Here is a 15170-nt window from a genome sequence, read left to right as displayed (position 1 = left end):
AATTTCTGTTCAGTTGGATAATGACTGGTTTAGTTGATGTCACCCTTTTCTCTTGCACAGAATTGCTCTGTGCTACTGAGCAAGCCCAATTAGACCTTTGAAATCCACAAGTACAAGCTTGTTGTGGTGAGCTTATTTCTAATGAATCGTCCTAAATCCAAGTGCACTATCATAAACTAGATGGACTTATTTTCTTACATTGATGATACCAGAATCTTAAACACTATTTCTAGGAGACTTACCTTCTTTTTGGAATCTCAAATAGTATTTTTCTTAAATGAAAAGGGATTAAGAGAGGGCATTCTATTCAGATATTTCTTGACACCTGACCATTTCTCCAACACATCCTCTCTCATTACATCAGGTACAAGTCTGCAATGATTTTCATATAAAGTGACACATTTGAGACCGAGCATTGTCAGGGTGAAGGGTGACCTGCAGAGACTCAGACTGGCTGGCCAAGGGCCATTATGCAGAGGTGAAGATTAACATTGTAAGACCTTTAGCTATGGTCAAAGCCAGTGCCAGTGCATACCAGGAAGTACAAAGAGATGGACTGGCACACGCTCAGTTTCAGGGAAAACAGACTCCTCTCTAGGTTTGTTCAGATCAGGTCTCATCTGCCTTTGCACAATGTTATTCCAGCTGGAAAAAGAGATACCAAGACACTGTGCACTGGACCTGTGCACTGGATGCATCTTACATCTGGTCTTATATTTGGGTTTGCACTTGCAAAGGAAGTCACTGCTTCATTTTGAATCATCCAATAGTGTTTGGCTCATTTTTTCTGGAACCTAATATTTTTAGAGATACTTAGGTATCTCTATATCTTAGTTTCCATTTGTAAATCAACCTTCAGTACACAGAAAAAATGGCAACAATGAACTACATGGCAACATGGTTTAATTTTTTAACAGATTTATGAACAATTATTTACAGAAAATTCTACATGGGATCAATTATATCTGTTCCTTCATTACTATTCCACAAGTTTGAGTGACTATTGGTATTAGTAAATATTCAAGAACAAGCTCTGCAGAACCCATATATTGTTAAGCATTGGATAAGACAAAATGGTGCCCTCCATATAGTTATGATATTTATTTCACAAACTGGTTTTTGATCGTCAGTTATTCTGAGTTGTGATTAAGTCCACATAGATTTACTGCACCTTACAATCTTCTTTTTGCTCATCTTGCTCAGGTAGTCCTTGTTCATTTAGAGAATTTTTGGCTTTGTGCATCATACGACTCTCCCTAATATTATCAGAGACAGTTTTTGAAGATTGCTTATATGGGCAAAGTGGTGACCTTGAAGTAGATTTTATTGGTGGAAAAGCTGTTACTGCTTGGGACCGCTGTTCGTCATTTACCTGTAACACACACAAAAACTCCTATTTTACTGGTAATGGAAAACCATATTAGCTTTCTGCAGCAGGTCAAAAGACTAAATATTTGGAATTTGCAAAAAACCAAATATATATGTATATTGAAAACAGAAAAATATTTTGAAGACATTTATCACTTTGGATATACAATACAGTGAGACTTGATAACAATTGTTTTGGTGTGGTATAAGATGGAATATCTGCTACACAGCTGGCAAGCTATTTGCTAGGAGCAGAAAAAAGCTAAACCAGGAACAGACAGTACTCTTCATCTGTTTATTAAGGTACCAGGTATTGTGTACTGAGATCTGTATTTCATTTTTCCTATACATATTCTGCAAACATAAAACATAGTTGTCACTCTTTTTGCTGACATCTGGACAGAAACCATTGCTTTCATGTTTTAACTGATGAGCAGTCAAAGCACTCAATTTAAATTCTACATTAAATTCACATAGGAAAGTGAATAAATTTGCATATGAAAATGACAGGGCACATTTTAAACACCATGAGAAATTTGCAACAGTTTGAAACTGGGTGTCTGAAATGAAGTACGTATAAGTGCTTGTCAAAGAGAAGGAAACAAGGCTTATTTCACTTTTAAAATAAGACACACCGTTTACTGTATTAATATAAAAAGCATGAAACAACAGGTTTTGATGGTTTCAACAAATGATGAAATTATATTATGAGCAATTCCTCCAGAAATTCCCAGATGTACATCACCTTGGTATAAAACAAACACATATATCCAGCAATGCCAAACAGAGAAGGGCACAAATTCTTAGACCTGATGACTTCCGCATATTTACACTTGAGGAAAAAAAAACCAACCCTGAAATCTTAATTTTGCCTGTATAGTGGAAGGTAAGGAGTAGCCTGTCCTTAGACCTAGACAATACAAGCTTAGGCAAAGAGGAGGACTGTTTGGGATATCCCTCCCCCAGTTAAATTAAAAACAATTTATTACTGATTACTTGTTATTTGCTGTAACCTTGACTATGGTCAGCGAGAACCTACAACAAGTTTACACCATGCTGGCAGGTGATTATGACAGCTTTCTGCAGGCAAGGCTTCCTTTCTTTTTTGCACTACTGAGTTTCTTTACAAGCAACACCCTCCCTTTGTTTCTCAAGTTACAGGAAAACATACATAAATGAGTGTAAATAAAATTTATTGGCATCACTTAATGAAACAGTAATAAAACACAGACCTCCAGGCAATGTCTGAAAGCAGCAGCAAATTTTGGCAAGTAGGGTAATTAACCCTTGAAACAACATAGACGAATTCAATGAGTTCGTGCTCTTTTCAAAAATACAGATTTCCTATTGCTATAGCTCAAAACAAATTATGGCTCTGACCTGACTCGTCTTCCCAAGGGTACTTTCTGGCCTCAAAACCTGTACATCCACTAAACTCTGTAGCTCTTGCCTTTACTTACTTTTGGTATCTTGCCAACATACATTATGTGCTAACACAAAATAGCTGCAATTTATAAAAAACAAACCAGCAAAACTAGTACTCTTGCTTTATGGCTTCACATTTGGCTGTGTGGCAGATTTCACTTATTGCCAAGAGAATGCTTTTGTGTAACCTGGCAAACTGGAAGAATTTTTATCTATTGGGATATTTCTATGTAGCCCTTAGTAAAGAAGTATCACTATATAATAACTATTCTCAAATTCTTATTGCTTAGCTTGAGATAGCATGGTTAAAAACTTTGGAGATTTCAGACAACAAAAGGTCTATTTCTATCCTAAAGCTGAAACATTTTTCTCTATCTGCAAAGGATTTGCATCAGCTTAGGAAGAACACCTTATTCTGATGTACTACGAAACATTTAGCAGTGTATCATATTACTGAAAACACTTGCAAAATTAATGTAAACTTCAGTTACTAAACTTTTCTTAGTAAAAATCAGCTTTCAAAACCTAACGCTGTAGTATTTATTTGTTCTGATAACCTTAAAATCTGGTAAGCACTAAGTCTAGTTTCTTTACCATCTAAATGTTCCCTACTTACATGTTTAACGGTCTCTCAAATATCTATAGTTATTTTATAGCATCTTGAATCTGGAATTCCAAGAAAAGTTGTTAGAAGAAAACTTTAAGCCTCAACTCAAGACTCTCAGAGGTTAATTCTTTTGCTGTTTACTTTTTCTGAAACCTAAGAAACCACAGTATAAGGAATACCTGCTCTTTAATATCCATTATAAGAAATTGAAATTATACCTGCATTTAATTTACATTTCTTAATGGGTTTCCCTATGAAGTCACAAATTACATCACAGGGACAATTTGCAGATTGCTAGCACGGTCAAAACCTCTGTCATGCTTTAGTGATTCAGGATTTATGATCTTATCTTCACTGTATTGCTGAGAAATGTAAAGAACAGTGATATGTCCACAAACTTACTTGGCAAGATGAATACATTTACTGAATGTATTAGTTTTCCCCATGGCTTTAATACCCAGATAAATTTTTTTAAACTTACCTTTTGTGGTTTGCTGCCACCAGCTGTCGAACAGGAGCGCTCACCAGGATTATCTGGTCTGCATTTTTGTAGATCTTGTGTAGGCAAAGGCAATTTCTCACTTGGGGAAGCCAGCTGGGGACTGGTTCTTAGATTTAGGGTTGTTCTACGTAAAATATAAGGGCTAATCTTTCCAGTGGGGATATCAGCAAACCCTGAAAAATAAACAACTTTATTAAAAACAGCTAAATAAATTACACTTTCTCAAATGAATCTTCTTTTTTTTTTCAGAACAGGGATAAAAATAGCTGATTAAAATAAATAATTTGTTCTGTTGAAGTAAACAGATTAAAAAGATTGCTGAACAGATCTCATGTATTCCAAAATTCACATGCAAGCCCTGGAAACTGTAGACAAGGTACAACAGTAATTCTATAGCAAAGTGTTTGGTGTTTTTCTTTACAGGTACATTATTATCTGGAGAATAATTTCAGTCTGAAAACATGTACTGGTCTTACTAGAATTCAATCAGAACACAATACGATGGCATGATATTCTTGATTTTTCGTATTTTTCTCTACATAGAACTACAGTGTTATAGACTGTCTATTATATCTCTATTTAGCCTAGAAGTCAAACAGTAACTGGCACATATGTCCTCAAAACAGGTGTATTTCCAGAAAAATAATAATCATAGAATCATAGAATGGTTTGTGTTGGAAGGGACCTCAAAGACCATCTAGTTCCAACCCCCCTGCCGCGGGCAGGACACCCTCCACTAGACCACATTGCCCAAAGCCTCATCCAACCTGGTCTTAAACACTTCCAGGGAGGGGGCATCCACAACCTCTCTGGGCAAGAAAATGAAAGACTTAGAAATCTTGACTTCTGGGAATGATCACTGAAGTTGAGGTGATTCACTATCTCTATGTAATGATTGCAATTGCATTTATTATAAAGGGGTACTTAATAGGTAGTTGAACACACAATGTATTTTTCAAGCCCTGATTTGTGCAATCTTCTCAGTTATTTTCTGCTACCATGAACCCTTATATGGAATATCAGTCTACCTAATTGCATTCATAGCAGAATGAAACTGAACTCCCGTGAAGATGTTAATATATTACTGCTGCGAGCAAGGCAGTTACAACTCAGGGAATTTTAATCAATTTAATGTATTGCCAATTAGCACACTTTTAATTACTGATTCTGGTATTGAAAGAAATAAAAGCACACAAATAAACAAACACTTGGGGAAAACACCTCGGCTTCCCTCCAGACACCTCTCCTCCCCAGTTTCTGGTCTCCAATTGCCTTACCACATGTTATACTCAGTCCCTTCTGTGGGGTGACAGGAGTGCAGGAGACGGAGTCAGATTCTGCTCCTTGTTTTTAACTCAGTTGCTCAAACATGGCGGAACCCACCAACTGTAGTCTCTTTGGGGCCGTACCTCCTCCTCAGTCTCCTCTCAGCCCCCCTTGGGCCACCACCACTGCCCTCGGCCCCATAACCTGCTCAGTATGATACTTTGCTTCAGCATCAGTCCCGTCCCTCCAGCCCTGCCATTGTTTTTCCCTTGTCTCAGTATTTACCACCCTTTCTTACTCACATTTTCACAGAGACGTAACAAACACCTCTGACTGGTTCCATTTTGGCACATAGTTTTGTCCTTCGGAGCCAGCTGGAACCAGCCATGTCCAGCACAGGACAGCCCTCACCACCAACCACTTGCCAGTCAGAACCCACATAGCTATTAACCACCTCTTTCATCTTGTAAGGAGTAATACTGAAGGAAACATGGGGCTATGGAGGGAGGAACCATGACTCCATCACAGCACAGTACTCTAGCACTCCCAACTTGTGGCCTTTAAGATTAGATTCACTCTACATCTATTCTCCTGTAAGGTTCAGTGAATGGTTTAATAATGCTTTTCAATTACTAGAGCAAGTCTTTTGTCAGCAAAACTTTGTTGCTGTTACATATCATATGCTTAGCCTCTAATACAAGCACCACAAAGAACTACCAAGTTGTGACTGCCAGGACCATTTAACTCTTAGGCAAAACGGTAGTTATTAAACCAACACGAACATTATGCTGGCCTAACACCACAGCTCCACAAACACTAACTTGGCACTAACTGGCACATCTCCCATTGACTACTTTCACCTTCCATCATTGTCACCAAGAATACTTGCATAGTCATCTACTAACCCAGAGTAAAACTAATTCAGCAAAAGAAAAGAGAAAAACACACCTGCTACGCTCAGAGAACGTTTGCCTTTGTAAAACACTATAAATACCTTTTTTCACTACTTCTGGAAGACCATCTGGCTCATCGTCTGTGTTCTCCTGACCCAGCAGATTTTGACAGATATCATCCTTCCTTTTTTTTTTGGATGAAGTCTCTGGCACAGGGGATCTTGGTTCTCCGTTATCCTTCCTGTTGTCTTCGTATCTCCGCCTTTTACTTGAAAGCTTAGTAGTATCTTCATCTGACCTCATCTCTTCGACAGACTGATTGCTCACTGTTAATGAGTTACCTGAATTCAGCAAAGGAGTGCTGACAGCATCACTTGTTGGCTGTTTCAGCTGAGCACTCAACAAACTAACTTGTGTTTTTAGCATCTCATTTGCTTCCTCTAGTTTATAACATTTAACAATTAGAGAGCAGTATTTCTCCAAGTTCTCATTTGCTTCTCTGGTTTTCACTTCTGTAGATTCCTGTAATTCTTCCAGTTTTAACTTAATTTCTTCCGTAATGGCATTCTCATCAGCACCTTTCAAAGTAAAATATTGTTATTCATATAATCGACGTAAAAAAATAGATGTATATATAAGAATTTATAATGCAATGGTCATACATCTTTTAATTAATTATACATGTTCTATAACTGTGCAACTATAAAAATGTCAGTGTATAACAAAATCAATAATATCTTAGATATAATAATGTATTTGCTAAATAGAGAACAAATATGCAAAATTTGAAGAGAACCCTTGGCCAATGCATGGGCATTTTCCCTGTCATGTCCCTGAATGCTCAAGTTTGTACTCCTAACTTCTTTCAAGTATCATTTACAAACAGTGCATCACATGAGATGAGCTGAAATATAGTGAACAAAGCATGAGAGTGAGAGGGGAAAGCTTGCTGGAAAATGATAAAAGAAGTACGTAAGCTTTTGTTATTAAGAAAAACATTCCCTTTCTTCCTTAAGTTACTTTTAACCACAAAAATGTAATATTTCAAATATATATTCATAATCCAGAGTTGCCTCTGATACTTTACGAGAAAGAAGATGAACTAGATTTTCAAAACATTTGACAGATTTGCCATTGTACTTATTTTATACTAGTTAAGAATCATGCTCTGTATTAGAGCTGCTTATGCAAATGGGCATTTTAGGGAAAAAAAGTTTTACAAACTAATGCCTTGCTAGGAAATCATTAAGACAATCTAGATTCAGTTACCTTCTTTCTTAAACTTTGACATAGCTAGATTTTTCTTCTTTAACAGTTCGTCACGTTCAACTAGTTGTTTCTGCAATATTTCCTTTTCCTGTTCCATCTGCTTACAGGATTTCATCCACAGCTGCACTTTACTGTGAGCAAATTCATTTTCCTTCTTCAGTTGAACTATAATGTTGATATTTTCAGCCTACAAAGTAAGAAATGTAGTTATTACACCAGAAACATAATTCTTCCATTTAAGCATTACAGTGTCAAATGTATTTGACGATATTGGCTGTAGAGCATGGTTGTAATGTATACTTGTTTGCTTGTTTCCATACAACCTCATTATAGCAGCTCCTTTACTGCAGGAAACACGAAAGTCCTCTTACTAGACTGGTACATACAGGTGATTAACTCAGCAGAAAAACAAGAATTCAAATACCAGTAAGGAAGACTTATTCTCTTCAGCTATACCCATAAATTATGAATGTTCAGATTACTGATGTCAAGACTAGCATCCTAACTATGAGGAGGCTGTATGAACTCTGAGACAGTAGTCCTTTTTCCACCTGTTGCCACTTCATTGACGTGGCATAAAAAAGCACTGCTTTCCAGGTAACAAATCTCAAACCAATAGTCTAAAATTTAAAGTGCACTCTCCTAGTCTGAGTCTTCTTTATTCTTCTTTTTATCCCTAATACATCTTATTATCACAGAGGCAAGATAACCCCGGCCTGCTTTGCGCTTTAAATTCCAGCTCAAATATACTATTCTGAGCAGCAGCAGATCATTCCTTTCCACCCACTTCCGCTCTCCTGGGCTTCTGCCTGCTCATCTGGTACCGACCTGTATGCAAATACCACACAGTGAGCACATCTGGAAGCCCTGTATGCTACATTTACGGTACCATGGGTACTGTTTGCTGTCACTGGCACATATCCTATAGTACTACATCATCGGACTGCTAGCATTAAACAAATTAACACCACAGTGGAGGGCCCTTTGGAATAAAGAACTGTTGAGCACAATGAACATATTGCAATTCAGTGTTTACTTGCAAGTAAATTGAATTGATTATGTTTCTTCAAGAGGGCATTTAGAGACACACTCATTGCCAAAGTGGGAGTAGAGAATTGGAGCCAGCAATCACATACAGAAGGACAAAAAAAAGTACATGAGAAAAATGCAAGGGAAAATTAATACAGAAATTCAGTTATATGGACAGTTAAACTCCACCTGTGCTACTAGAAAGCAAACCGAGCACATTTAGAACTAGAACTGTTCCCAGCTGTCAGTTGTTCACAGTATGTGGAGCTCATTCTATCATCACTGAGAACAGTTCTGTCATTTAGAGAATTATACTAGTTAATTGCAATGAGAATTCTATATAAAATGGAATTTATAAACTCTAAAGAATCAAGAGCAATGTATCAAAACTAAAGCTTAAGACAGAACATTGTATCTTTTATCATCAAAGTCATTTACAAATGGAAAAGAGAGGCACTGCAAAGTCTCTGAGTGTGTTCTAACCACGTCATAACCCACTTGCAGTGTTCAGCATAGACAATAGACTGCTGCGTTTAGTATCACAAACCAATTCCAGGTGAGCTCACTCATGGCATATATAACAGAATTTTTCTAATGTAGATCAATAGTAACAATTTTGCCTCCGTGCTCCATATTCTCATTAATGAAACAAAGACTGTATCAACGTCAAGCCAAAACTCTGGAGCACTGGTTCCCAATTCTACATTTGCCTTGGGTGTCATGTAATTGGCAACGCTTACGTAATTTTTTTCTTACCTTAGTTTTTAGGAGTTCTCCTAAAGTTTGATTAGCTTCTTTAAGGGAATTATTTAGTTCTTCTTTATTTGACTTCAAATGCTCAATTTCCAATTTTTGTGAGCTAATAAAGTGCTCCAGTGATTTCATCTTATCTTGACAGGCCTCAATTTCTACTTCATTCTAGAGAAAGAAAATGTACCTAATTGCTATGATACCAAAAAGGACATTGAGTTGTATTTTAAAGATGTGCATAAAAGCATATCACAGCCCACAGGAATTCCACAGCAAATGTGCTTGGTATGTTTTGAGGAGTTTAAAACTGGAAGAGTAATTTTTCTCAAATTTACATTTTGAACACCAGAATCTTGCCTCTAAGAAGTCTGCCATTAGAAAGCCATTATATTTTACCGTAGCTTGCTCTTAAATTTTCATTCTTATGAATATAAAGTAAATTAAGAAATAATTATAGTAAAATGTTTGCCTGTGTCCTACTAACCTCAAGTACATCTTCACAGACAGATATTTCTGCAGAAAAGATGATGGCTTACTGTATGCAGCATGGCTGACACGCATTTCCAAAAAATTTGCCCTTATATCCTACAGTGGTTAATCTTTCTTCCCCATTCATACCAAAACAACCATTTCCTGGACTAAAACATACTGTTGCTTTCCCTTTTTCAAATGTATAGTCCCATATAAATTTATATATATGCTTAACGCTTACTGAGTTCTCAGGTAAATTGACCTTTTACTGCTAGCTATATGGAAAAAAGTTAATTTAATACTCACTGAGTTCGAAGGTAAGCATATATAGAGTTTGGAAAAATTGTTAGCAAAGATAATTTCTTTTGCAATAGGATCAGCAAAATTTTGTAAAATACATAGAATTTAATTAAAAACTTACAGCACCATTCTTCCCATTTTCTGATTTACCTTTCGGTTTGCTTCTGTCAGAGCATCCTGATGCTCTTTCTCTGCTTGAAGTAGTCTGTCTTTGTATTCTGATATTTCTTTTTTCATTTCACTTTCTTTTTCTTGTAGTTCTTTCCAGACCATCTCCAAACTCTTAGTCAGTTCATTTTTTTCTAACATAGTTAGATGCAGCTGATTCTGTAAACAGTAATAGCACATTCTTTGGTATTTAGAATTTTCTCAATGGAGAAACAGTTGACCCATTAAACTATTTGACTTACATCTGAAATATTTGAATCTCCAGAAACAACTTGGTAAGAAAAAAGTACTTAACAGTGGCTAAACACACTTTAATCAAAGAATGGAACGCCTGAACACAAAGGGCAGGATAGGAGGCAAAGGAGGGTCTTCTGAAAAACATTATGATCTGAGTGGTATGCCGAGTGCAAGTTTGCAAGCAATGTTAAATCAAGCAGTACTGCTAAAATTAAAGCTTAACCTCTCCAAACATTGTTCCCTCTCAGAGTGACTTGAGAGGTTAAGGGTCACTAGATCACTTTCCTCACCCTCTTTAAGATGACAAAACTTTCTAAGCATTTTAATTTTGATCCATTTTTATAACTGTACTTTTTGGACAGCTGGCCTGTATTTCCATACAGGATTTCTGAAAGTTGCAGAAATCTCTTTTCTTTTCCCACTCAAAATCCTCAGCACCACAACAGTAGCAAACATCTGGTTATAAAATTTTGTAAAAAATGTTAGTAGGTCACAAAACCACTTAAGCTGGTTTAAACACATAATATTGTTCACAAATAAGACCTACAGTCATCTAGATGGTAAAACAGCCTCTAAGAATTAAATATAAACAAATTAAAAATAAAGACTCTAAAATTGTTTCTCCCTTGACTTTGTCCTAACAGTACTTTAAGACTATTGAAACAGTGAAAGTAGTTTAGTTTTAAAACAAACTTGAGGAACTTGTTACATTTTTTATCTAATATCCTCAGTCTGATGATTGAATGCCTGTAGTAGAGACAATTTCTTGGCACTGAATAATTTCTACATATCCACCTGTGGCCTTTATGCCAAGAAAACATAGTTTCAATAGAAGGAAGAGGGGAAAAAACTATTACTTAATCATTCTATCTCAAAAGAGAACATTAATTTTTTGGAAATTCAGAAGCAAGAACTTCTGATACTGTACATTAGCACAGCTCCCTTAACCAACCTCCACACATTTACTGTACTTGAGCAACTGGCCTTGAACACAGAAATACTACACATGGAGTAACTAACTTTGTTCTTTTCTGAATGTTCTTGGATAAGTTGCCTTTCTTCAGCAAGCTTTTTTCTTTCTGTGGTAAATTCTTCCTGTAATTTGGAAATCTTCTGTTCAGTATCACTTAGCTTGACTTGCAGTTCAGTATGACTTTCAGTCAGTTCATTTACCTGAAATTAAATTTTCCATAATTATTTTTAACAAGTGTCATGCCCTCCAAAGAATTTTCTTATATGCAACAAGCAGTTTTTAAGATGGGTTATTTTATTCCCATAGCTGGTCCAACTCCAAGCAAGTCACAACAGGCTAACACTGTTTTCACATGGCCAGTGTCCAATTGTTGTTTCTCTTTCTTTTGAGCTCCAAAGTACTTATTCTTGATATAAAAACTCACTCACCCAATACTAATTTGTCTTTCCTCTTTTTTCTTCTACAGGAAAGAGGAAACTATCCCGTATTATTCGATTAAACTTCCATGCCTACTTTCGAGCAACCTTCCCATTCATCCTACACAAAACAATGTTGTGCTTTCCAGCTCTGTAACTTCAATGCAAACTCACGATTGCATTGAAAACATAATTGTAAAAATAGGATGCTTACTATAAAAGTCTGAGGTTAAAATTATTTTAAGATATAATTTATTAAGGAAGTGGTAAGCCCAGAGGAAACTTCATCCTCCTTCTTAAAAAGGGAACCCTACCCTAACAGAAATGGTGTTACCTTTTTACATAAAGTGCTCTTTTCACAAAGTGTAGATTCCAGTTCCTTCTCAAGATCCTTATAAGACACTTTTAGAACATTCAGGATATCCAGAAAGGTTTCATTATCAGAAAAATGTTGCTCCTTCAGCTTCAACTCAGCAATCAAATTCTGCAGCCTTTTTTTTTCCTGGTACCAACATTCCTGCTCATGTTGCATGTGTGTCAGCTGTAAAGACAGCTCCTCTGTTTCTTTCACCTGCTTTTCAAGAGCACTGCTTTCCTGCACTTTTTCATTGAGTTTTTGTTTACAATCCATCAATTCTTGAACAAGTACTTCCCTCATTTGATCCAATTTGATATTTTCATTTTTTATTTCCTGACATTCCTGTGATAGTGTTGTTTTATCTTGCTCAAGACGAGCCACCTGATTAATCAAGACTTGCTCTTTTGCTCTAGCATCTGCTTCCTCCTTGCAAGAAAACTCTAATTTCTCACTTATGTCTTTGAGCTCGGATTTCAGCAATATCACGGTATTTTCAAACTCATCCTTGATTTGCATCTTTTCTTCCTCCTTTTCTTCTAACAGTTTTGCTGTAGTCAAATTTGAAGACTCCAGTTCAAGGATTCTTTCCTGCTTTTCTTTTAAATCTTTAGCCAAACACTGTTTTTGTGAGGTGAGGACATCAATTTCTGAGTTAAAACATTTCAGCTTTTCAGCCATCTCTTCCATTTCCACCGTTAATGTTTCTGCTTCTGCTTTAGCAGTCTCTGACTGAACAATTGCATCTTCGAGGTTTTTCTCTGACATCTCCAATTCTCTTTCAAGCCTCTCTATTTTATCCATAAGAAAGTCAGCTTTCCGTTCACTCTCTTTCAGCTTTTCAGCAACGTGGTGTTTTTTCTTCTCATCGGATTCAATTTTTACTTTCAGCTTCTCAATTCCGTATCGCATTTGGTCTACTTCTTTCTGTGCTGAACTGAGTCTAGCAGCGAGTTCACCTTTTTCCATTAACAAGCCTTCCAAAGATCTAGAAAGCTTTGAATTTTCCATTTCTGATGAACTTAATTTACTCTGCATCATTTCTGACTCTCTTACAAGCAGCTCTTTCTCCTTGTTCAAATCTGCTGCTGTGTTTTGGAGTTTTTCTTTTTCTAAGGCAAAAGACACAGCATCCTTTTCTAAACTTTGCAATTTCTGCAGAAGATGATCTTTTTCACTTGATAATTGATTTACATCAGATTTTGCAGCCTCAAGCAGATTTGTTTGTGTTCTCACTTCACCCTCTAACCTTCTAATGAATTCAGTAGAATCCACCTTAGTTGACTCTAGCTCTTTTAATTTCTCTTGTAGCTTCTGATACTTCTGATCCAATTCTTTTTTATTTTCAGACAAAATACTCAGTTCTTGGCCAATATGGTTTCTCTCAGCTGTGACTGAAAAAAGGTGCTCTTGAAAGGTAGAAATAGTTTTCAGGTTAACTTCCCTCTCCCTTTCTAATTGCTGACATTTTGCCTGGAGCATTTCAATATCATTCTCTGTGAACAAGGCATGGTTCTCAATATTAACTTGCTCAGATTTAGGCCTCCTCTGTTCATTTTCAGCTGCAAGAAATTGTTCGTAACAATCTCTCTTGATCATTTCTACCTCATCCGATGTGTCTGCTGCATTAGACGATCTAACTTTATATATCTCCAGCTCAGACTTTACTTTCTTGGGTTCTTTTTCTAATGACACTACTCCAAGAGATAATTGCTGCTTATTGACAGATACTGATTCTAATTTTTCCTCTATGTCACAGTTTCCTTCCTTAACAATGACAGTAGCTTCCTCCACTTCTGCAAAAGCTGAGCTCTTTGGAGTTAATTGTGCATTCTGAAATTTCAGCTCCAAGTTTAATTGCTCAACTTTCATCAGTAAATCAACATCTTTACAGCTTTCTTCTGTCTCATAGATCAGCTTTTCAGCAGTTTGTTGTTTTGCCTCCTCCTGAAGCGTTTCAGTGGTTATTTGATTTTCAAAGAAATCCCCTGCACTCAAAGACATACTGCTATTGGAAAATGACAATGCACTGGCATGATCTGAAGGGTTAGTTATTTTTCCTGACATATTTCTACATTTGTGTTCTCCAGAAAACTTCTCAGTATAATCTTCCATTAATCTTGCTTCAGCAGTCCCAGCTCCATTTTCACACACAGAGGTATCTCCTACAGCCATTTTCTCAATGGGGACTAGTTCAGGTTTATTGCTTTTCAGTGCTGAATTTTCAATAGGCACTCCCAACTGATAAGGGCTCTTGTTTTCTTGTTCAGTGTTCTGCAAGGGTTAAGAATCAATCCATTAAAAAAGGAATAGAAAAAGAATACATATAAGACAAAAACCAAGGTGAGTTTTAAAAGTTTTCTTAAACCAGTAAAGCTCTTCCTCTTATGCGAAATAAATAGATAGCATCCCTCTCTACTTCAGAATCTAATTTCTTACGGAAAGGATTTACACTTACTTATGCACACATGCATCTTTGGCCAAAAGGTTTTAAGGATACTGAGGGATAAATTTCAGCCAAATTTACTAAAAGATTAAGTGCAAAGATACCACATGCCTCCATATTTTGGGAAAATGGGTGTCTACGTGACAAAGAGAAAAATTATTAGTATCACTAATGGGTGAAAGGTTTACTGCCCACCTTCTATTAGACACCAGAGAATCTTCAAGGGACACAAGCCCAAATCCTCAAACAATCCCCTTCCCAAGTTACCACTGTCTGTCAGAGCTGGGCTTACATTTGGCGCCACCTGATGCTCTCATTTGAAACAATAAAAATAAGTAACTTCAAAACTTGAGGGCTCAAATAAAGAACTGGGTCTGAAGGCAGCACCTAAATGATCTCTATTGAGTACTTCATCTTAAGAAGCTCCAGCTATGTACAGTGAGGAACAGTATTTCCTTCTTGAAGTGTTTATGTATCAGTGTGGATGCTCTGTGTGAATTGCAAGCAATGCATACAAGTGAAAGATTTTCTTCTCTGCAAGGAACAGTTGCTTGGTGTTGTGCATTTGGCCAAAATGTAGACTTTCAAGATGCTCTGGCAACAGTGTTAAACTTTAATTTCTGAGTCTATGTTGACTGGGCACTGGAGGCCGCTTGCACCAGACCTATTGGTAAAAACTGGAATTCTCACAAGCA

At 36.7% G+C, this 15170-nt stretch overlaps 1 protein-coding gene across 3 annotated transcripts in view; it reads right to left on the bottom strand.

Moving 5' to 3' along the window:
* Positions 1-141: 141 nt before the first annotated feature.
* Positions 142-15170, bottom strand: part of CENPF (centromere protein F) — a 44206-nt gene continuing 29177 nt past the window's right edge. Inside the window, exons 13-20 of one of the 3 annotated variants that reach the window (XM_054822377.1) lie at positions 12009-14303; positions 11306-11458; positions 10031-10207; positions 9116-9277; positions 7331-7517; positions 6163-6639; positions 3882-4075; positions 143-1372 (exon numbers count right to left, since the gene is read on the bottom strand). In XM_054822377.1, coding sequence (XP_054678352.1) covers positions 1163-1372; positions 3882-4075; positions 6163-6639; positions 7331-7517; positions 9116-9277; positions 10031-10207; positions 11306-11458; positions 12009-14303 — 3855 coding nt within the window. In that variant the 3' untranslated portion in view covers positions 143-1162. Of the gene's footprint in view, positions 1373-3881; positions 4076-6162; positions 6640-7330; positions 7518-9115; positions 9278-10030; positions 10208-11301; positions 11459-12008; positions 14304-15170 lie in introns of those variants that run through there. The other 2 variants (XM_054822379.1, XM_054822380.1) reach the window with 2 other exon arrangements.

Source organism: Grus americana, chromosome 3 (assembly GCF_028858705.1).
Source record: "Grus americana isolate bGruAme1 chromosome 3, bGruAme1.mat, whole genome shotgun sequence".
In the NCBI taxonomy this organism is placed as follows: Eukaryota; Metazoa; Chordata; class Aves; order Gruiformes; family Gruidae; genus Grus; species Grus americana.
The sequence above is the reverse complement of the archived record's forward strand: the minus strand, read 5'-3'. Positions and strand labels throughout refer to the sequence as shown.